This window comes from Leptonychotes weddellii, chromosome 6 (genome assembly GCF_054177405.1).
Source record: "Leptonychotes weddellii isolate Sample4059 chromosome 6, ASM5417740v2, whole genome shotgun sequence".
NCBI classification, from domain to species: Eukaryota; Metazoa; Chordata; class Mammalia; order Carnivora; family Phocidae; genus Leptonychotes; species Leptonychotes weddellii.
Window position 1 is genome coordinate 86,306,512 of NC_138374.1, and position 23,273 is coordinate 86,329,784.

General features: G+C 43.9%; 1 protein-coding gene across 4 annotated transcripts in view; it reads left to right on the forward strand.

Moving 5' to 3' along the window:
- MPZL1 (myelin protein zero like 1) overlaps positions 1–23,072 on the forward strand; it is a 48,490-nt gene extending 25,418 nt beyond the window's left edge. The window contains exons 2-5 of one of the 4 annotated variants that reach the window (XM_081824537.1): positions 14,831–14,997; positions 19,973–20,186; positions 20,908–21,040; positions 21,673–22,375. In XM_081824537.1, the coding sequence (XP_081680663.1) occupies positions 14,831–14,997; positions 19,973–20,186; positions 20,908–21,040; positions 21,673–22,147 (989 nt within the window). In that variant the 3' untranslated portion in view covers positions 22,148–22,375. Of the gene's footprint in view, positions 1–14,830; positions 14,998–19,972; positions 20,187–20,907; positions 21,041–21,137 lie in introns of all 4 variants that reach the window. The other 3 variants (XM_081824535.1, XM_081824534.1, XM_081824536.1) reach the window with 3 other exon arrangements.
- Positions 23,073–23,273: the final 201 nt, after the last annotated feature.

Below are 23,273 nucleotides of genomic sequence, written 5' to 3' on the forward strand. Positions count from 1 at the left end.
CCACCAACAGTGTAGGAGGGTTCCCCTTTCTCCGCATCCCCACCAACATCTGTCATTTCTTGATTTGTTAATTTTAGCCATTCTGACTGGTGTGAGGTGGTATCTCATTGAGGTTTTGATTTGGATTTCCCTGATGTCGAGCGATGTTGGGCACTTTTTCATGTGTCTTTTGGCCATTTGGATGTCTTCTTTGTCTATCCATCTATCTTGGTTCTTCTCAAACTTCCAGCTGAACTTCAAGTGCATTCTCCATGAAACATCCCTGACCTCTCCATTTTTCAAACTTCAACTTTAAATAACCACAGATAGTCTATTTGCTACTTTAAGGAGAGGCCTCTATAGGAACTTTTTAGGGAAGATGAAGTGAAATAAACAAGTCAAGTACAGACCTGGTAGCCTGTGATCCCTGTTTGGAGGACCATTTTCCTGTGTCCTGCCTTGTGCCCGACCCCACAGATTGCTGGCGCTCGGTGTCTCTTGTACACGTTCATACGGATGTGTATGTTCGTGCAGAGTATCCAACGAGACTGCATCCCCCACAGAACTAGCTAGCCCTTCATTTGCTATTCAGGAAATTAGTTGTTTGATTGATACTAATCTTTTTTATCTTTTTTGTTATTTTATTCTAACAAAGCCAGCATCTCAACAGGATTGGGGGAGTGGCAAATGTTTTCAATTCTCTCTCATATTTTATTTTCTGTCCAAGGGTGAGCATTTACGCTTTGAACTCTTTCTGGCAGTGCTAAGTTGGTGCTGATTAATCTTGTTGACTGAGGTTAAGCATCCATTTAAGGGCAAGTTGGTTTCTTTAATTTACTTTAGGGGAAAAAATGCTTATATGTTTGATTAACAATAATTTCACATTATAGGTATCCTAAAAATTCAGCTGTTATCAGTTTGTTTACTCCTGACATGTTCTTTGAGGGCTTTGTGACCACCAGGAAGTATCCTGTGTGTTGGGCACACGAAGGCCAAGTAAGAGGTAACTCCACCCCTCAAGGATTCTTGAGTCTAGGAGGGGTGCTCCAGATCATTGCTGTACTAGTACCGAAAAGATTTTGCCTCTCACTTGATGGTGTGGCTTCAGTAATCGGCAGTCAGAGAGAGATATACAGGAAATACTGAGTAGCAGGGCAGAAGAGGTGGTCAGATCAGGGAGGAGTTTACTAAAGTCACATTTGGGTGGAGTCTTGAGATTCTGTACGATTTTAGACATGGGCCTTGTTCCAAGCTCACAGTGCATCTACGCGCCATGTGCCCGAAGCTGGGCCATCTGCACGGCCTGTTGAGGGAAGTGAGAGCAAGCTGATACAGCTCACCAGGAACAGCCCTCGCCAACATAAAGCCAAAAAGGGCCGTGTTACTTTGAGAAGTCTAGTGTGCCATGCCGAGGACTGTGGGCTTGGCGACGTAATGGGGCAGCTTTGAAACTGGGTTTTAAATTTTAAAAATTGGCATGGATAAATTTGCATTTTAATTAAGAATCTGCCCAAAGGATAACCAGGGATTAGACAACAGCTGTGAGAGTACCTGTAGCTCTAAAAAGGATTTGGTATTTCCTTCCCCATTGGATTCACTTCCCCTGTGTGGTTAAACTATGGTTAGTCTGTTTGTCCAGCTTTCGATTGCGGTGGGAGCAGACTGTGGTCTTACACCTCCGTAGTAAACTTTGAAAAACCAAGCAGAACAGTAGTTTTCAAGCTCTCTTCAGTAGATTCCTGGGGAATTCTGGCACCTGTGACTTAGAGCTTTCAAATGTTTGATGTGCATTTCTTTTTTTTCCCTAAAGTTTATTTTTTAACAATTATTAAGATAATAACGAAGAACAACATACATAGATATGAAGTCAGAGGCATAATTTGGGGACCTTGAGACCACTGCCATGTTAATTCCGGCAGCTAATGCATTCTCCAGGATAAAGCAGATTATTGTAATTTCTGTGTATACATTTCTGTGTATACTCGTGTGTGATTAAGATGGTAGTAGCGCACTGCCCCAGTCTTTTAAGAAACTCACGTCTGTGTGTGTGCACTAATGTGGTTTTACAAGGGAACATACCGGTACCTACACTCAACCAAATGCCACGCAAGGCTTGGCTCATAGGCTTCAGGTGCACGTGGAGCCGCTAGCTCAGTGGTTACAAGTGTAGAATCACCTGAGGGCTTTTTAAAAATCCTGATGCCCAGGCCACACCTCACACCAATTAAGCAGAGTTCCGGGGGCTAGAGTTGGGACTCAGACATCAATATTTGCCTTTAATAGACTATTTTTCACAGCAAAATTGAGAGAAAGGTTATATATCCATATGCCATATACCCATATTCTCCCAGGCATGTGTAACCTCCCTCATTATCAACCTCCCTACCAGAGTGGTACATTTGTTACAGTCGATGAACCTGCACTGATAGATCATAACCACCTGTAGTCCGTGATTTACATTAGGGTTCACTCTAATGTTGTACATTCTGTGGGTATGCATCCATCATTACCATGCGGAGTATTTGAGTAGTTTCAGTAGGCATCAGTATTTCTTAAAGCTCTCTAGGTGATTCCAATGTGCAACCAAGGTCAAGAACCACTGTGCTGTATTGGAGTTCTGGGCCTTATTTATTACTGTGAGTTTTGAGTACTTCTTATCTGACTTGTATGTGAAAACTACCTCTGTCTTCTTTCCCCATGAGAACCCGTATTTTATTTGAATAAAAGATTCAGTTAAAGCTTGATAATCAGCATAGTGAAAAGAGCTGGGCTTTGGGGTCAGAATGTCCTAGATTCACTTTTGGGTCCACATTTGCCGGATAAGTGATTCGGGCAAGTTTCTTAGCCTCTCTGAGCTTCTGCCCAGTAGATAACACCCAACAGTGTTGTGGAAAAATAAGAAATGTTCCCTGGTTCAGTAATGCTTTACCCATAATGACCACTCAGTAAGTGGTGGTTTTCCCATTGCACCCTTTTTGCCTTATTTTGGAGGTGAGGAATACCCTTCTTATCATTGACCATAGGCATATTCTTTTCCAATCACATGGTCTGTTGTTGGCTCTAATATTTTGTATTGTTTTTTTCTGATGTGGATTAAATTGTGGTTCAAGTATCTTCTAACATACTGTAGACCTTCTGATAAGATTTGAGAGCTCAGAAAGATAGATTTAAGTACAGTGGTCTTTTGCTTCAATGAAATTTGTAAGCCATTTCAGCATGTGAGAAGTATGAACTATGTGAGAGTGTTATTTTTTAATCTATAAGATGTGCCCCACAGAGGTCTCAACATGTTCTTTACGCTGAGCATTTTTAGTCCACTGGAATCTTTCAGAAGTAAAATGATCTGATTTTTTACTTTCATCTGTTTGCTAAGAACTGAGAAATGCTAGGACACCTGGTGTAGATGACATAGTTCAGGTTGGCTACAACCATGGCATTTGTGTTGACTGCTTGACCGTTTGCACATTTTGGCCTTTTTAAAATTAATTAATTGATTAATTTTTATTTTTAAAAAGATTTTATTTATTTATTTGAGAGAGAGAGTGCACGAGAGGAGGTAGGGTCAAAGGAAGAAGCAGACTCCCGACTGAGTGGGGAGCCCGATGCAGGACTCGATCTTGGGACTCCAGGATCATGACCTGAGCCGAAGGCAGTCGCTTAACCAACTGAGCCACCCAGGAGCCCCATTTTAGCCTGTGTAAAGTCTGCGCTAGCACCACGCGCATCGGGGGGGTCAGGCACCGTGCCTCTCTCACCACACTGTAGAAATTTGTTTGTCTCCATGAGACGGTCAGTCCATTAAGGGCAGAGGCTGAGTCTCAGTGTGGTTTGAAAGAATGAATTGTTGATTGAAAAAAAGAAAAGCGGTAGCAGGAAAGAAAGATGAACAGTACATACATAGAGGAGGGCAAAGAAGAAATACCAGGGCTTTAAGGAGTCAAATGATCAGTTAATGACTGGCCTGATTCAGGACCTTTTGAATGTCTCTCATTTGAGAAACAGAAAGACCTTTGTTGGTGCAAAAAAGGTTAAAGATAGAGATGTGGCCGGCTGGACGCTGATCGTGAGTGGAAGGAATTGACTCTGAGAGGAGTTTAGTAATGCTGTGTCTTAGTGGAAGTACACAGACTTCTCTTTTACTATTATTTTTTTTCAAGATAAAGCGTTTTTTTTTAGACTTCTCTTTTATTATTCTTTTTCAAGATAAAGGGTTTTTTTTTTTAATTTTAATTCCAGTGTACTTAACATCCTGTGTTATATTAGTTTCAGGTGTACAATATAGTGATTCAACAATTCCATATATTACTCAGTGCTCATCATGATAAGTGGACTCTTAATCCCCTTCACCTATTTCCTCCATCCCCCCACCCACCCGCCCCTCTGGTGACCATCAGTTTGTTCTCTATAGTTAACAGTCTGTTTCTTGGTTTGTCTCTCTCTTTTTTTCCCCTTCGTTAGTTTGTTTTGTTTCTTAAATTCCACATATGAGTGAAATCATAGGGTATTTGTTGAAAATAAATTTCTCACTGGCTTATTTCACTTAGCATTATACTCTCTAGATCTATTCATGTTGTTACAAATGGCAAGATTTCATTTTTTATGGCCAAATAATATTCCATTGTATTATATATACTACATCTTCTTTATCCATTCATCTATTGATGGATACTTAGGTTGCTTCCATAATTTGGCTATTGTAAATAAAGCTGCAGTAAACATAGGGGTGCGTGTATCCCTTTGAATTGGTGTTTTTATATTTTTGGGGTAAATACCCAGTAATGGAGTTACTGGAATATATGGTAGTTTAATTTTTAATTTTTTTGAGTAACCTCCATACTGTTTTCCACAGTGGCTGCACCAGTTTGCATTCCCACCAACAGTGCACAGGGCTTCCTATTTGTCTACATCCTCACCAACACTTGTTTCTTGTGTTTTTTATTTTAGCTGTTCTGACAGGTGTGAGGTGATATCTCATTGTAGTTTTGATTTGCGTTTACCTGATGGTGAGTGATGTGGAGCATCTTTTCATGTGTCTGTTGGCCATCTGATGTCTTCTTTGAAGAGATGTCTGTTCATGTCTTCTGCCCATTTTTAATTGGATTGTTTGTGGGGTTTTTTGGTGTTGAGTTGTTACAGTTCTTTATATATTTTGGACACTGACCCTTTATCAGATATGTCATTTGCAAATGACAGTCAATAGGTTGTCTTTTAGTTTTGTTGGTTGTTTCCTTTGCTGTGCAAAAGCTTTTTGTTTTGATGTACTTCCAATAGTTTATTTTGCTTTGTTCTCCATGCCTCAGGAGACATATCTAGAAGAATGTTGTTACAGCTGATGTCAGAGAAATTACTGCCTGGGTTCTCTTCTAGGATTTTTAGGGTTTCAGGTCTTACATTTAGGTCTTTAATCCATTTTGAGTTTATTTTTGGGTGTGGTGTGAGAAAGTGGTCCAGTTTCATTCTCTTGCATGCCGCTTACCTAGTTTTCCCAACACTATTTGTTGAAGAGACTGTCTTTTTCCCCACTGCATATCCTTGCCTCCTTTGTTGCAGATTAACTGACCATGTGATTGTGGGGCTTTTTTCTGAGTTCTCTATTCTGTTCCATCGATCTGTGTGTCTGTTTTTTTGTCACTACCATACTGGTTTGATCACTACAGCTTTGTAATATAACTTGGAGTTTAGAAGTGTGATGCCTCCAGTTCTGTTTTTCTTTTTCAAGATTTTCCTATCTATTCTGGGTCTTAAAGTAGTACATGCACCTTTCTTATTGAACATTTCAAAAGATGAGTCTCCTTTGGGACTCTCTCATCTAGATTGGAAGAAGACTCTTGAAACCTATCTAAACTTCCTCCAAGATAGTTGTCAGCATCCTAACTAGGCCCTGAGTAATTTCTGCAAACAGTGTTTGGGGCATTATCCTAAGGGCATTTGTTGTGAAGCAAGTATATTTTTTTATGGCTGAGCTTATCTGAGTTTAGTTGGTATGTTTTATTTTTCTTTCTTTCTTTCCTTCCTTCCTTTGTTCCAACTTTCAAACAAATGTTTGTTGAACACATTGACAAAAGGCATTTGTGAGGTAATGAGAATATGATGATGAACAAGGTGGACACAGTCCCTAGTCTCTCCTGGTTACAGACAGACGGTCATTCCAGCAGACTGTAAGGGGGGGCCTTCACAGGGCCAAGCCGGGCAGGGCAGGATGTGGGGGTGGGGGTGGGGGAAGCACAGGGTGGGGAGTTTGGGCAAAGGCCGTGAGGAAGTCACTTTTAGATTGAGGCCCGGAGCATAACTGCAGACAGAGTGTAGAGGAGTATGTTCATGACAAGTGAAAAGCTTAATTAATTAATTTTTTAAAGATTTTATTTATTTATTCATCAGAGACAGAGGCAGAGGGAGAAGCAGGCTCCCCGCTTAGCAGGGAGCCCAATGTGGGACTCAATCCCAGGACCCTGGGATCATGACCCTAGCTGAAGGCAGACCTCAACCATCTGAGCCACCCAGGCGCCCACTTAATTTATTTTTTTTAAAGATTTTATTTATTTATTTGAGAGAGAGAGAGAGAGAGAGCATGCACAAGCAGGGGGAGGGGCAGAGGAAGAGGGAGAAGCAGACTCCCTGCTGAGCAGGGAGCCTGATGCAGGACTAGATCCCAGGACCCTGGGACCGTGACTGAACCAAAGGCAGACGCTTAATGAACTGAGCCACCCAGGTGCCCCAAAAAGCTCCATTTATTAATATTTAGGGTTCATTGAATAGTGTATGTTTTTAATAGTCTCACTTACTTTGTGCTATCCAGCTGAGAGAGGTCCAAAATAGAGAGCCTGATTCATAGAAGAAAGGAGCCCACTTCGGTGGCAGAGTGGCCCTGTTCTGAGGATGGGAGGCCTCTGGCCCAGCATCTGTATGGTTTCCACTGACACACATCATCCGTTGGCTGTACTTTATCCAGCCTGATTGTAGGAGTCACAGTTGATACTGTGAAGGAATCCTGTGCTGAATGCTTTCTCTGGAACATTCTGGAATTTAAAAAGCAAGTCTCTTATCAGCTTACTGATGTCTTCCTTTCTTTAAAAACACAATTTTTATTATGAAAAATAAAATATATACAAAGGAGTGTGTGTGTGTACAGTTTACAGAGCTAATGTTAAAACGAGCTCCCATGCCCTCACGACCTACCCTAGGAAATCAAATGTTACCAAGAGTGGGTGCCTTTTTCATCTTGCCGCCTCCACCCTCTTCCACTAACACCCACCATCTGAATCGTGTTCCGTGTTCTTTTGTTTTTCTCTTTTAGTATGTTTTAAAAGGTCATATTTAGGCTTGTGTTAGGAGATATTATGATATCAGATTAACACTGTGTACCAACAGCCAACAAGAGATAGGCTAGAAAGCTATTTAAATAAATTGCTTGATTGTACTCTTTTAGGCAGGAGAATATACTGGTAACATCAAAGTGTTTCAAAAAAAATTTCAAAACAAAAGCCTTCTTTCAATTTCAAGGAAAAACGTAGCGGGGGTTGTTGAAAGGGTGAGGTTTTTACAAACCGGGTACTGTAGACAGACCAGCAGTGATATGACAAGGAACTGCATCCATCGTTAAGTTTTGGGGCCCCTGTCTAGGCCTTGAAAGTGTTTATTCATTCATAATAATGCTATTCCAGTGTATTTCAAATGATTTTATGGTATGAGAGTTTGAATTTACTTGGCGTAAGACCATTGGGCATGTTAATTAGGAGGCATTATTGACATTGCATTACTTCAGTAATTCAAAATACTGAAATAGGACATGTCAGGGTGCCAGCCTGGGTGGCTCAGTGGGTTAAGCGTCTGCCTTCAGCTCAGGTCATGATCCCTAGTTCCTGGGATCAAGCCCCACGTCGGGCTCCCTACTCGGTAGGGAGCCTGCTTCTCCCTCTCCCTCTTCCTGCCGCTCCCCCTGCTTATGCTCTCTCTCTATCCCCCTCTGTAAAAAAAAAAAAAAAAATTCTTAAAAAAATAATTTAAAAAAAAAGAAATCGATCATGTCAAGAAATAGACTCTTGGCCAAACTATTCTTGAATTTGCTTTTTTCTTTGTGATTGCAATGGATGTTGTTTTGTTGCTTTGTTTTTTTCCTAAGCTGTTGTGGTTCTCCATCCAAAAAAGAAGAATATCAAATTTTGGGTATCATATTTGATTACTGTAGAATGACCCCTGGTGAGTTGATTCTACAAACTTTTTGATTCCTCGTCAAATGATTTTTCAGGCTTTTCATTTGAATTGATCTACAAGAAGGGTTGTCCTCGTTCCATTTCTTGCCCTTTGAATGCGAGTGTAACTTAGCAGGATTCCTTCCCCCAGGAAGAAAGTAAGCTCAGCGCCTGTTAAACCATTTTGAAATTTACATGTAAGTTAATATATAATTCAGAATCCAAAGTTGGCAGGATATAAAAAACGTTTATATGTCACTTACTCTTTTTATTTCATTTCATTTCACTTCTGTGTTTTTATTCCTGAGGCAGTTGGTTTTTCCAGGATTCAACAGGAGACTTTTCCCCATCTGAATTTTGAATTAAAGCTTTAATAATTCTCACAGAAATATTTGCCACTAACCTAAATCTTAGGCCTAAAAGATCCCTACTTAATATCTCATTCAGACTGGGATTTCAGGCCCGAGTGGCGTGGAGCGATGGGGTTTACAACACCAGTTTCTCCACATCTCCGTGTACAATTGCATTTTTAGCCGTTTTAGCTAACTCTCTTTCATGACTGTGAAGACAAGCCATCTGAATTCCACAATGATTTTACTATGTATTTCCATAATACTCCTAGTGACTGGGGGGTGGGGGTGGGGAGAGGCTGGACAGAGCAAACCATTCCGAGTTGTTTAAGAAACCAGTGAGCTCATCCCTTGCTGAGCCGCAGGGCATGCAGCGGGAGAGAAACCTGTCCTTTACCCACGCCGTGCCTGCCGTTGCCCACAGGGCGCAGCCCATTCCTGCTCATCGCAGGTGCTCAGAACGGGCTGCGCTGTGCTTGGCCAACCGCGGGCCTCTAAGCAAGGGAGGCCACTGCGCAGCTGGGCAGAGCGCTGGCCTCGGCCCTCCCGACAGGGGCTTCCTCTGCCCTTGTCTCACGGCATCACGACTCCCCGGGATACCTCACATCTCTTTGTCCTTCGTGTTCTCTGTATTTGGGGGCACTCATCGCGGGCAGAGGAGCAACAAAGTGACCAGGGTGCCTGCTGCGGCGTGGCTGAGGGAGAAGATGGAGAGGCGAGGTCTGAGCGGAGGCTAGACGAGTTGGGCTCCTAGTTGGGCTAGAGTTGTGGGCCTGTGAGCCTGGTCCTGGTGAATGTGGAGAACCCTTGGAGTATTTTGAGCAGAGGAATGATACGGTCTGATATGTATTTTAAAAAGATCTCTCTGGCCTCCCCATGGATTGGCTGCAGTTAAGTGGGTGAAGGTGGAAGCAGAGACACCAGTTTAGGCAGCCACTGAAATAGCCCAAGTGAAAGATGATAGGGCTTGGACCAAGATGGCGGCATGGGGCAAGGCAGGGAGAGATCACTTTTGAGAGTTGTTTCTAAGTAGACACAACATGTTTTGTGATAGCATGGAGGTGAGTTGTGAGAGAGAGAGGTGTCAGGAAGCCTCAGCCCCTGGAAGGCTGGTGCTGACATTTACTGAAATGGAAGAGGCCATGGAACGGTGGGTTTGAGAGTGGGAATCGGGAATTCAATTTGGACATATTAAATTTGAGATGCCAGTTAGATCCAAGTGAGGTTGTTCATAGACATTTGTGTGTGTGTGTGTGTGTACATACAGGGGTCATCAGCATTTAGGAGATAATTACAGCCTTAAAACTAGGTGAGACCATCAAGAGAAAAGAGGTCTGCAGAAGGGTCTGGAACTCTCCAGCATATGGAGGTCAGGAGAACTAGAAAAGGAGCAGGCAATGAGATAAGAAGAGAACCAAAGAGTGATGTTTCAGAAGTCAAACTGAGAAAAAACAGTTGTTCCAAGTGGGGATCGATCAACTGTGTCAGATGTTGAGGTTTGAGAATTGACTATTGATTTAGCCACACGGAGTCATCGGATTGTTTAACCAGAAGAGTTTTAGTGGAGTACTGGGAATAAAAGCCTCAGTTGGGTTTATTCAAGAGAATATGGAAGGAGAGAAATTGGGCACAGTGAGCATGGACTATCCTTTCAAGATTTGTAAAATAGAAGAGGACAAAACAGCCATCGAGGTGGGGAGATGCAGGGTCAAGATTTTTTCCCTTAAAGCTGGGATATAAATATAAATATGGGCAGTTATGTGGCTGATGGCAGTAACTCAGGAGAGAGTAAAAAATTCCGGAGAAAGAGGGAGAATTGCTGGATTGACATCCTTAGTTAGGCAAGAGAAGATGAGGTCCTGTGCACAGTGGGGCAGCCCTGGAGAGGAGCGCAGATGTTTCCCTGTGGTGGTGGAAGGGAAGAGCTTGTGGGCGCAGCCGCGGGGAGTTGGGGAACCGGGGATGTTCTCTTCTGATTGATTCTGTTTTCTCAGTGAAATAGGAAGCAGTCTTGGGTGGAAAGTCGAGGTTCGAGAGGAAGGTATGAAATAGTCCTCTCAGAGAGTGGCAAGTAGATGGACTAGGGAAATGGGGAAGGATTGCTGGGCAGCATTAAGAGCCCCCTTTGAAGTTACTGGTCCTGAATTTCAGGTGAGACCAGTCAGTGGGATTGTGTGCTTTTCTCCATCTATAGTCCACTCCCTTGGTGGGGATGCAGAGGGGGTAGAGGATTGGGTTGAGGTCTGGCCGGGAGTGTGCACGGAGGGGAGAGTCGGGATGAGTCCAGTCATGCGCCATGGAACCAGTCTGAGTAGGACAAAATGAAGATGTGCTGAGCATGAGAGACCGTAGAGACTGGAGGGTTGATGGATTTTAGGTTCTGTTGCGGCTGAAGGATCAACAAAGTCTGGTTATTGGGAGAAGTGCTCTGGAAAGACAGGAGGTGGAGTCAGGGAGTAGAGAAGCCTGAGATGTGGAGGGGGTGCTCGTATTAATAATAGGGTCTCAGGCCATGGTTCTCAACCATGGGCAGTTTGACCCTGAGAAGATGTTTCGGTGTCTGGGGACATTTTTGGTTACCACAAGTGGAAGGGGTCAGATACCACTGACATCTAGTAGAGGCCAGGGACTGTGCTAAACATCCTGTCATGCATAAGTCAGCCCCTGAGCAGAGAACAGTGCCGCCCAGTTTTCAACAGTGCAGAGGTTGAGAAGCCCTGGCCTAGGGTAGGATGTGAGAATGGGTGGCTGGGATAGGCCTGAGGATGATATTATAGGAAAAGAGAAGACACAAAGAGACTAGGGCTTTGGAAGGTTCATTTTAAGACTAATGGGATCTCCCAAGAACCTGGGACAAGGGTAGTGCTGGTGAGAAAGAGAGAGAGCCAGGGATGAGAAGATGTTAAGTAGCTATGTATGGAGCCATTTTATTTTTTTTGGAACTGTTGATTGGCCAGAGTTGGAATTCATAATCCTGGCAATAAGAGCTGCATGTCCTAATTAGCCAAAGAGTGACTTTTTTTTTTTTTTTAAGATTTTATTTATTTGACAGAGAGAGACGCAGCGAGAGAGGGAACACAAATGGGGGAGGGAGAGGGAGAAGCAGGCTTCCCGTGGAGCAGGGAGCCCGATGCAGGGCTTGATCCCAGGACACTGGGATCATGACCTGAGCCGAAGGCAGATGATTAATGACTGAGCCACCCAGGCACCCCCCCCCCTTTTTTTTTAAGTCACTTGTTCATTAACCAGCTCTCATACAATTGAGTCTGTCTCAGACAGATTGTCTAAAAGCCATTTAGGGATTTGGTTAGTCTTTATGGTCAAAATTCAGTGACTGTAAACTTGGACACTTGGCCTAGTTCCGTCTTTAAATAACCTCTCAGGTGTCAGATTTTGCAAGCCAGCCTTGAGGCAGGGATCTGGTTTAAGAAAACCCTTGAGGAGACTTTTTATTTATTGACTTTGTAGTCTGGCTTCCCTTGCAGTGCTCACCACCGTGGAGAAAACTAGTCAAAATGACACGGAGTAAATAAGGATTAGAAACCAGTGCTACTTCCTGGAATAAGCTGGTCAGATCGCCTGGTCTTGTGCTTTGTCCCTCATTTTGAACTCAGATGCCTTGGGGCTGCTTTTCTGCCTACCCACAATGGCAAGGAACGTCTTTTGTTTGCTTCTTGTTTGAAAGAAGGGCTTGTTTTGAGGTTTGGACCACAAATAATAATCCATTGTTCTCTATAATAATAATCCACCCTCTTTAGCAGAAAAAATCTGCTTGATGCAGTGTGGCTATCAGTTTATTTAAAAGAATAGCCAAAAGTGCCCATTGTGTCCTGAGAATAAACATTTGGAAGATGGTTGGGAGGACTGGGGGAGTACTCTTGTTCTCCTTGGCCTAGAGTCATGGTTAAGATCTCAGGAAGAAAAAATTCTGAATATGATCATCAATCCTGGGTGACAGACAGTACCCTTCCTTATTCTGCTCATCTGTTACATTCTAGGAATAATTGGGACACTGCAGACATGGATTCTTTCCAAACTATGTCTTTAAAAAAATATCTTAGGGGCGCCTGGGTGGCTCAGTCGTTAAGCGTCTGCCTTCAGCTCAGGTCATGATCCCAGAGTCCTGGGATCGAGCCCCACATCGGGCTCCCTGCTCCGCGGGAAGCCTGCTTCTCCCTCTCCCACTCCTCCTGCTTGTGTTCCCTCTCTCGCTGTGTCTCTGTCAAATAAATAAAATCTTAAAATAAATAAATAAATAAAAATATCTTATTTGGAAGATAATCTTTTCTACGTTAGCTTTAATTGGTTTCATTTTTAGGCTAAATAATTTTTTTTCTAACCTTCATTTTATCCATGAAAGTGTCTTTTTTGAGTGAAGATTATTTTATTTTAGCAGCAATCCTTAAAATTCTTACAGTTGGCTCTGCTTACACATTTGAAAAAAGGAGCTATTTTTATATTATAAGTGATAGACATTTTAATGACTATTTCTGGGCTTAGGCTAACTGAATAAACTCAATGGGTGAAGTGAAAATATGACCCAGCGTGGTCAGCTAGTTCTTGAATACATATGTATCAAGCACGCTGAAATGTAACAGTAGATACCATTTCATTAAGGAAAGCAAAATATGTTGTGCATGTTTTTTGCCTTAAATCCCTTATAGGAAAAGGGTCAGTTAAACAATAAATATGGATTTTTTTAAAGATTTTATTTATTTTTGGAGCGCCTGGGTGGCTCAGTCGGTTAAGCGTGTGCCTTCGGCTTGGGTCATGATCCCGGGGTCCTGGGATCGAGGCCCGCATCGGGCTCCCTGCTCCGCGGGAGGCCTGCTTCTCCCTCTCCCACTCCCCCTGCTTGTGTTCCCTCTCTCACTGTCTCTCTTTGTCAAATAAATAAATGAAATCTTTAAAAAAAAAAAAAAGATTTTATTTATTTTTGCCCGAGAGAGCGCAAGCGTGTGCGCACGTGCACACGAGTGGGGGGCGGGGTGCAGGGAGGGGCCAAGGGAAAAGCAGACTCCCCACTGAGCCGGGAGCCCGACTGGACTGGCTTCATCAACTGAGCTACCCAGGTGCCCCTGGCTTTTTTCTTTTTCTTTTCTTTTTAAGATTGATTTATTTATTTTAGAGCGGGGTGGGGGGCAGAGGGAGAGGGAAAAAAAATCTCAAGCAGGCTCCCCACTGATCGCAAGGTCCAGTGGGGGTCTTGATTCCAAGACCCCGAGATTATGACCTGAGCTGAACTCCAGAGTCCAATGCTTAATGACTGAGCCACCCAGATGCCCCTAAATATGGCTTTAAGTGAAGTGATACCTTACCTAGAATAGCTTTAATTGCAATAAATATGGAAGGTGAGAAAAGTTCAGTGTGCTAGCAGTTGAAATTTAACAAGTAAATAGAACTATTTAAAGAAGTGAAAAAAAATAGGCCCTCTGCATTATTAAAAATAGACCATCAGGGAAGCAACCAAGATGTCCTCCGAGAGGTGGATATCCATAAAATGGACATTATTCAACAGTAAAAAGAAATGAACTGTCTTGCTATAAAACGACATGGAGGAAACTTAAATAAATATTGCTAAGTGATAGCAGCTAATCTGAAAAGGCTACATTTGCTGTATGGTTCCAGCTATATAGTGGTCTGGAAAAGGCAAACATAAAGAAACAGTACAAAGATCAGTGGTTGCCAGGGATTGAGGGGGACGGTGGAGAGGAGTGAATAGGTGGAGCACAGGGGATGTTTAGGACAGTGAAATGATTCTGTGTTTTACTATAATAGTGGATACATTGTCAAAACCTGTGAAATGTGTAACACAGAGTGAGCCCTAATGTCAGTGATGGGCTTTCATTAACAATAATGTAACAATATTGATTCATCAATTGCAACACGTACTACACTAAGAAAAGATGTTACTAATAGGGGAAACTTGGTGGGGGTGGGGAGTGAGGGAATAGATGGGAACCCTCTGCTTCCTGCTCAGTGTTTCTGTAACCCTAAAACTACTCTAAGAAATAAAATCTGTTAATTTAAAAGAAAACAAACATTAGGTATAGCTGAACTAGTGAAAATATCTTCCTACTGAAAAACAAAAACAGAATCCCAGACGGTCAGCAGTTTATCCTGCTTGTTGGAAGTACCTGGCTGTGGACTCTTCGGCCAGAAATGTGTAGTACACAATGGTACACAATGGCAACAGATATATTGTATATATCAAATAACTTTCTCATTATCTTTGTTGTCTTCTCTAATAGATATGCACTGTGGTATTTATGCTAAATCCTACTCAAGCTTTCCTTGTTCTTCTCTCTCCAGTGACCACTGATGCATCAGCCTTGGAGGTATATACACCAAAAGAAATCTTCGTGGCAAATGGGACACAAGGGAAGCTGACATGCAAGTTCAAGTCCACTAACACCACCGGCACGTTGACCTCGGTGTCCTGGAGCTTCCAGCCAGAGGGGACCGACACCACTGTGTCGGTAAGAATGCTCACTTCCTCCTGCTGAGCCTTCCTCCTGGGTTCTTCACTGCTGTGGTATAACGAATATCCATTCTTCTGATGGTTCACTTCCCAAACAAGTGTGTTGACACGTAGATTCCAGGGCCCTTCTCTAGCTTCAAACTCTCCAGGAAAAAAATAAGTTCAGCATCCCTTAAATGCAGTTATTTCCTTGGCTTTACATGGATGGCACTCTCCTCTTTCCAGCCCCCTGTTCTTCTCCATCAAATCCCCTTAAGGAATTTCTCTTCCACCGAGTAGCTTCTAGTTGACCTGGCTGACTAATCATGGTTTATCCTCCACATTTCAGCTTTCATTTGTCCCATTTTTATTTGTATTTCTTTGAAGTATTCCTATTTTATACACACACACACTCCTTTCTGATTTAAGTATGAAGTTTTTTGATTTGTGGTCCATCTGATTCAGCAGTAGTCCTGGAAACTTACTGTGCAGGGGCTATGTAGGGTCCTCAGAACGGTGTGTCCTCCCCCGGGAACAATTAGGGATAGGAATGGTATGTGGGGGACTTCAGACTAAGGTGAGGGGCAGAACAAAGATGAGCCCCGGAGAGCTGACAGGAAGATTAGTCAGTCAGTAGCTGAGTGCTAGCTGAGCAGTGGGGTGCTTCACGTGGACTGACCATCCTGAATCTTTTTTTTTTTTTAACTTATTTTTAAAAGATTTTGTTTATTTATTAGAGAGAGAACATGCAAGAGAGCACAAGCAGGGGGAGGAGCAGAGGGAGAGGGAGAAACAGGTTCCCCGCGGAGCAGGGAGCCCGACGCGGGGCTCGATCCCAGGACCCTGGGATCATGACCCGAGCTGAAGGCAGACACTTAATGACTGAGCCACCCAGGTGCCCCAACCATCCTGATTCTTGTCTGGAAGATGGGGATGAGCAGACCTCCCCCTGGGGCTGCTATGAGGATCACGGAGGATTGTTCAAGTGCTCAGGACCACGTCTGGCTCCTGCAGTGCTAACTTGCACAGTTTATCCTGTTTCTGTTGTTCCATCTGCACATGGACGTGCTTTAGCAGGGTCTCACATTTCAGGGTGTCGGTCCGTGTCAGGGACAGAGTCTGCCACTTCTCTTTGAGATAAATTCTTCTGCATGATGATGAGTTACATTGTTAAGCATCGTCTGGATGCTGAGCCCCCCACATGCCTCTGTCACATCGCTTCCTCACCCTTGCGAGGAACAAGTGTTTTCCCCACTACAGATTTGGGGGGCACGGGAAACTGCTCAGAGGGTCATGACCTACCCAAGGTCACGCCATACAAGCTGGAATTGTTCAAACCCTGTTTTGTTTCCCTCTAGTTGCTGTCCCTTATATATCCTTTCTATCTCAGATGGAAAAATTTGTTAATAATATTTACTGTCTCTAGGCTTTAGGGATTGCTTAAAGCAGTGTTTCTCAGTCTTTTTATTCATTATCACCTTCCTAAGGAATCTTTTTGAAACATGCTTTCCAAATTTCTTTCCCCCTTCTATGAAATTTTAAGACCACAGATATACTGTTACATCTTCATTTGTGCTTTATTTTGTAAAAAGAGTAAGATTTTTTTTTATCCTTCTTTACCCTTAGGGCCAATATTTGCCCCCACTGTGAGAGATGTCACCCCTGTTGAGAATGCATGGTCTAGAAACTCTAGAAGCTGCTGTTTGTTCATCTGTGGAAGTTTTGAGTGTCTTTTTTTGCTGAGAGTCTTTGTGCTAAGAATTTCCCCTTGATGCCTTTCCTGAAAGAACAGAGTGACTACCTGTCCATTATTTCTATATCATGAGTTCCTGAGGGTCTCCTTTGGGAGAACTTGGGGTGTGTATAGAGATGACTGTAGCCCCTGGAATAAAACCATTTTTATGTTGAGCCTAAGTGGCTTCATTTTCATATGCGATGTCATCAAAGCTACATATTTTCTGTTGAAATAAGTCTCCAAAAGAAAATCTCTGTTGCACTGGGTTGGAATATATATACCTGACTTCCAAATTCTTTTTTTTTTTTTTTTTTTTTTTTAAGATTTTATTTGGGCGCATGGGTGGCTCAGTTGGTTAATAAGCAACTGCCTTCGGCTCAGGTCATGATCCTGGAGTGCCAGGATCGAGTCCCGCATCGGGCTCCCTGCTCAGCAGGGAGTCTGCTTCTCCCTCTGACCCTCCACCCTCTCGTGCTCTCTCTCTGTCATTCTCTCTCTCTCAATAAATAAATAAAAATCTTTAAAAAAAAAGATCTTCCTCTTTAAAAAAAAAAGATTTTATTTATTTATTTGAGAGAGAGAGAGAGTGAGAAACAGCGTGAGAGGGGAGAGGGTCAGAGGGAGAAGCAGGCTCCCCACTGAGCAGGGAGCCCAATGTGGGACCTGATCCCAGGACTCCGGGATCATGACCTGAGCCGAAGGCAGTTGCTTAACCAACTGAGCCATCCAGGTGCCGCCTGACTTCCAAATTCTTAAGTGGACCTGTGTCCCCCAGGATGTGCATAAAAAAGGAAGATGCCCTGCGTGTTATGCCTGAGAAGGAAGGAAGGCTGGGATCAAGTCCAGGAGTGTAGATTTAGATAACTTACTCACTGGGTACAGCTGGGTGTGATTCTGTATAAGGTAGCACAGGAGTGAGTGAGAGCAGGAATCATGCAAATGTCATGGGGAAACAGTCTGCTGCTTCATGTGAGCGTGGCCCCAGTGCAGAACCTGCTTCCTATAGACGCAAAATCAAGCGCACATAAGTTTACTCAAGAGAGCCCAAACCGGGGCGCCTGGGTGGCTCAGTCGTTAAGCGTCTGCCTTCGGCTCAGGTCATGATCCCAGGGTCCTGGGATTGAGCTCCGCATCGGGCTCCCTGCTCCACGGGAAGCCTACTTCTCCCTCTCCCACTCCCCCTGCTTGTGTTCCCTCTCATGCTGTGTCTCTCCGTCAAATAAATAAATAAATAAAATCTTAAAAAAAAAAGAGAGAGAGAGAGTCCAAACCTGTGAAGTTTTCCCAACTGAAGTCTTCGGTAAGAGTGGATGTGAGGGGCATTGTTTAGTCTATAGGAAATAAAACATCACCAGGAAGACACCCAGTGGTAATAACTTTCTCTCAAATAGTTGGCTCCATTTATGCTCAAAACATTCTTGTCAAGTGGGTTGAGGCAAGTCTATAAGACTTAATATAAAGAACATGCTGTGTTTTTCATGAGCATATTAGGATAATCAATTTATACTTACATACCAACCTGATTACAGGTAATTCCAGAATGCTTAGCTATTGATATAAGATCTTTTAACTCGAAAGTATCAGAATATATTTAATAAGATGAGCTGGATGCTTTGGTTTTTACAGATTTCCAGGAAAATTCAAGCCTGACATACCATAGATGGCTTTTCTGGTCTGTGGAATCAGGGTCCCCATGTCTAAACTGGAACTCATCTTCTCTCCCCTTTGTTTACCTTCTTTGCTAGTTCTTTTGGGTAGTTGTGTTTGTCTAAGGACCCAATTTTTAAATCTTGAATCTTGTGGGGGTTTTTTGGTCCTATCCTTCCCTATCTGCTCCCACTTCTTTTCCACCCCAGGAAATAAGAATGCTTGCTGTTCTTAACAAGCATATAGGTTATATTAAGCACAGGGTATATGCTTGATAAATGGTAATAATAATAATATAATTATTACTAATAATATTTTCCAGTGATCATTTAGGCATCATGGAGGTTGGATTAGAGAAGGTTGAGAGCAGTTAAGAGGCCACAGTCCAAGATGATGAGAGTACGAAATGATGTATTATCAGTGGAACTTCAATAGAGAGAAGAGAAAAACTAAGAGGTAGAATTGACAGGATTAGTAGGTTAACTGGATGGGAAGGAAGGTAGAGGAATCAAGGATTACTCCGGGATTTATGGTTTGGGAGATGCAGTCATCCACCAGTTGAGATGGGACACACAGATGGAAGGTGAAGGTGACAAACTTGGAGGTGGAGCAGCTGGGTTGTAAAGTGAGTAGGCAGCTGGGTGAGGATTCAGAGCTCAGGGGAACACCACAGGTGGAGAGAGGGGTTGGGGAGTTACCAAAATATCAATGTCCTTAAATCACACAGAGGATTCACTGTGCTCACAGGGTTCTAAAAATGTTCTGTTTGAGTTACCACGGAGCTTGTGTTTGACTAATGCTGATTTCTTCCCCTGGCCCACTATCATCGCACCTGTGAATAACAAGAAAGGCATCAAGCCCCCTGCAGAGCTGCTGGGATTGAAGCCAAGTATCAGGATAGATCCCCCACCCATTAGACCATACCTAGCTTCCAAGGTGCTGGGCTTGACAAGGTTTCTTTGAGAAATGAGTTCCTTTGCTAAAAGCAGGTGTGAGGAAAGTTAGCTGAAGGCGGAATCTTCAAAGAGAAGCGAGGACATTGGGGTGTCTGGGCTTCCTCTCACACACCCGTAACATTTCCCTAGGAAACCAATACATAAGAGGGAGAAGCCCATCAGATTAACTAACTGATCTTTGAACTTTAGGCTTTGCTTACTTCAGGTCTTTGTAGAACTAAATGGTAAACTTCGTGAATTCAGACCGAAACATTTGGATTTACAGGCTCAGTCATGGTGTGGTCACTGGCTCTAAAGGGCCAGATGGTCCTGACTTTGACTTTGGATCCACCCCGTTATCACTGTGACCTTGAGCAAATGGCTTCCTTCAGTCTCCTTTTCCTTATGTATGAGAAATGGGGAGTAATCACTTCATCAGTGGCATATTGAGAAGATTTGAGATGATACACGAGTTTATTTCTTCAACTGAAATAGGGTCAAACCCTGTGATTTCTAAACTCTGGTCTGGCTTCTATTCCATAGCTCACTTGTCATATGAAGTTGTATTTCTTTCTCTGTGAAGTCTTTTGAAAAGAACCTTCCACAGCATGCCTGTTACAGAGTTTAGAGTGCCTGCCACTGAGAAGAGCTCATGTGTTCTTTTTTTCTAACTGCAGTTTTTCCACTACTCCCAAGGGCAAGCGTATCCTGGGAATTACCCACCATTTAAGGACAGAATCAGCTGGGCTGGAGACCTCGACAAGAAAGATGCGTCAATCAACATAGAAAACATGCAGTTTATACACAATGGCACCTATATTTGTGACGTCAAAAACCCTCCTGACATTGTTGCCCAGCCAGGACACATTAGGCTCTATGTCGTAGAGAAAGGTACTTCCTTGGGTATTTTGGCAGTGGTGACACAGCCCCTTTTATCTCAGGTTTAGGTGGAGAGCAAGACTTACATTTCCGGGTGTGTTGGGAAGGAGTGTGTTTGTACTACAGTTGAGGCCCCTGTCCCCGTGGACCTGTGGCTCGCTCACACGAGCGCGTTCAGGGCGCACCTGCTTCTCCAACTGGACTAGCCAGGTTCTTCATCTGGAGCCTGCTGATCCAAATTCAGCAGTGTGCATTCTTTAGTATTAATTAGAAGTCAGACCGAATTCACAGTGGTTGGGTGGGGTGGGCAGTGGGAAAGAAGATTAATACTGCTTCCATATTCCCCGAGAGAAAGTTTTCACATCTGCAGAAGCAGGACAGTTTTTTTCTTCCCTTTTTTGGAAAGTAAGCAGGAAATGCAGGTTCTGGTGTCTCCTTTTGAGACAAAGTCTGCTTTGTTGGAGAGCCAATTGAGGTAAATTCACACCCCTGGAATTTCTCTGACCTTAGAGCATTGAGAGGGAGGGATTGTGTGCGTAGAAATGCTTCGCTCTGTAGCTCATTCTTCATCCGTTAATATTTGTACTTCATCATTTAGACACTAGGAGTTTGTAATGTGGACAATAAAAGAGGAAGTGGAAACTGCTAAAGCACTTTATTATTAATATAATAAAATCCCACTTCTTCTCTTGGTAGGAAAGTACCTTAAAACGATTTTGTTCTTTCTCTCTAGAGATCTTGCCTGTGTTTCCAGTTTGGGTGGTGGTGGGTATAGTTACTGCTGTGGTCCTAGGTCTCACTCTGCTCATCAGCATGATCCTGGCTGTCCTCTATAGAAGGAGAAACTCTAAACCGGATTATACTGGGTAAGAAACAGTGCTTGGGGGGGGGGGGTGAAGTGGGGGAGAAAATGGGGGGAGGAAAGGAATAAAAAAACTGGTGTATTTTTTGTGGAAAAAGAAGGGTGAAGTATGAGCTACTTTTCGCTTTCACATCGGAATCGGGGAGTGTGTCCTTGGGGGGCAGCAGAGAGCGGTGGCCTGTGGGTAAGCGTGGACTGTGGCACTCTGCTTGCTCCAGAGTGCCTGTCTGGGGTTTGGTGCCATGGACGGACCACAGTTAGGACCACGAAGCCACAGACGTCCTTTTCCCACTATCAGTGTGGTTTGAATCTCTTGGTAGTAATTGCACAAGGTTCTTCTTTTCAGTTGGGTGAATATAAAGCGCTAGTCCCAAAGCCTGGTGCTAATAAACAACTCCAGCAGATGTGATGATGAGGGCTTTTCCCTTCTGTTGTTTTGTAAGCAGTTTTATTGCTTTGATCATTCTCGAATGCATGGCTGGACTCCTCCAACCTGGGATAACAAGAGTTGGACACCACAGTGTACCAGCAATAAAGAGAAGTAGATTTTCTTTCTGTTTATGGCTTCTCAAAGAGAGCACCTCGGAGCAGAGGGTGCATGTCTAACTGAAGGACCTTCTCTCTCCCCCGCTGCAGCTGGACAGCTAGCCCATGTAAGCTCTGTAGGACTCCCGGGGTAAGACCGAGCGGAGGCCGCATTCGGGCTGCAGCACGAGCCAGGCCCCCTGTGCACGGGCTCGCCGTCAGCAGCCTGAAGGGAGTGTGCTCTGAGAAATTGCATGCCCTGGACCCCTGTGCTGCTGGGCGGTGGGAGCCCTGGCCACCCCCCCGTGCTGCTGGGTGGTGGGAGCCCTGGCCCCCCCGTGCTGCTGGGCGGTGGGAGCCCCGGCCCCCCATGCTGCTGGGCGGTGGGAGCCCGGGCCCCCCCATGCTGCTGGGCGGTGGGAGCCCTGGCCCCCCCCGTGCTGCTGGGCGGTGGGAGCCCTGGCCCCCCGTGCTGCTCCGGTCTTTAGGAGTGCCGTGTTCTAACACGTTTGAGTATTCAAATTCAGATCTTGTTTGCTTGGAATGCTTCTGTCCTGCTGACTCTGTCCTCCCCTTTGCATGGTGAGTGCTTTACGATGAACTGTAACTGGAGCGTTGGTTTTCAACATGAGACTAATCCAGGGTGGTGACCCACCAGGGTCCGTAGTTCTTGCTTTGGGGGTCAGAAGGGGGCAGAAAAGTGTGCCTTAGAATCCTGCATGGCATCATGAATGCTGCTTCTCTTCTTACTGTGGTTTTTTTTCCCCCTCCCCTGCTTTTTCTACCTTGGTGTGCCGGGATCAGATCCTGCTTATCTTCCACTTCTTAAGGAAGGCTGACATAGAGGACACACTGGGACTGTAACAGGGCTGGGGTCCTCTTCCACTCCCACTAGACACATGGTAACTAATCCCATTGCTGTTAACATTGATGTGTATGTATTCAGCCCATCCCCCTTGTCGACAACTAACCAGCTAGCTCTGAGCTAACCCAACAGTTATTATAGTTTGTCCATAAATACGTCCTATGTTTGCATTGGCAACTTGTTGAGCGTACCATCCCAGGGAAATTGGGTTGTCAGGTTTCCTGGAGGTTTTATGATCATCTGAATATATATGTTCTTCACGTAGAGTGGCTTTGTGTGTGTGTGTTTTAGTGTTCTTGTGTTCTTTCATATGTGAATTATGTTATTGGTGGTTGAGACCCTCTTTGTGTTAGATACTCAGACCATTTTGGTTTGGGATACAGAGCTCATAGAGCTTCCTGTTTCAGAGAAGACACAGTTCACAGAACACACAGTTTGCTTTGTTCTTAGTAACCACACTTGAATGTGGACCTCCCCAAACCTCTAAGATTTTCTTTAAAAATGCATCATAAAGGATTTAAGCTCTGACAAGTACCATTAGAGAATCCCCAATGAGTTACCTCCTGGCATTCACTTTCCCTTCTTTATTTATGAGATAATGCTTGTTGTGAAAGATGCCCAGAGCGCTGACAAAGTTCAGCCTTTGTTTTTTTTTTTTTTTAAAGATTTTATTTATTTATTTGAGAGAGAGAGAATGAGAGACACAGAGCACGAGAGGGAAGAGGGCAGAGGGAGAAGCAGACCCCCTGCTGAGCAGGGAGCCCGATGTGGGACTCGATCCCGGGACTCCAGGATCATGACCTGAGCCGAAGGCAGTCGCTTAACCAACTGAGCCACCCAGGCGCCC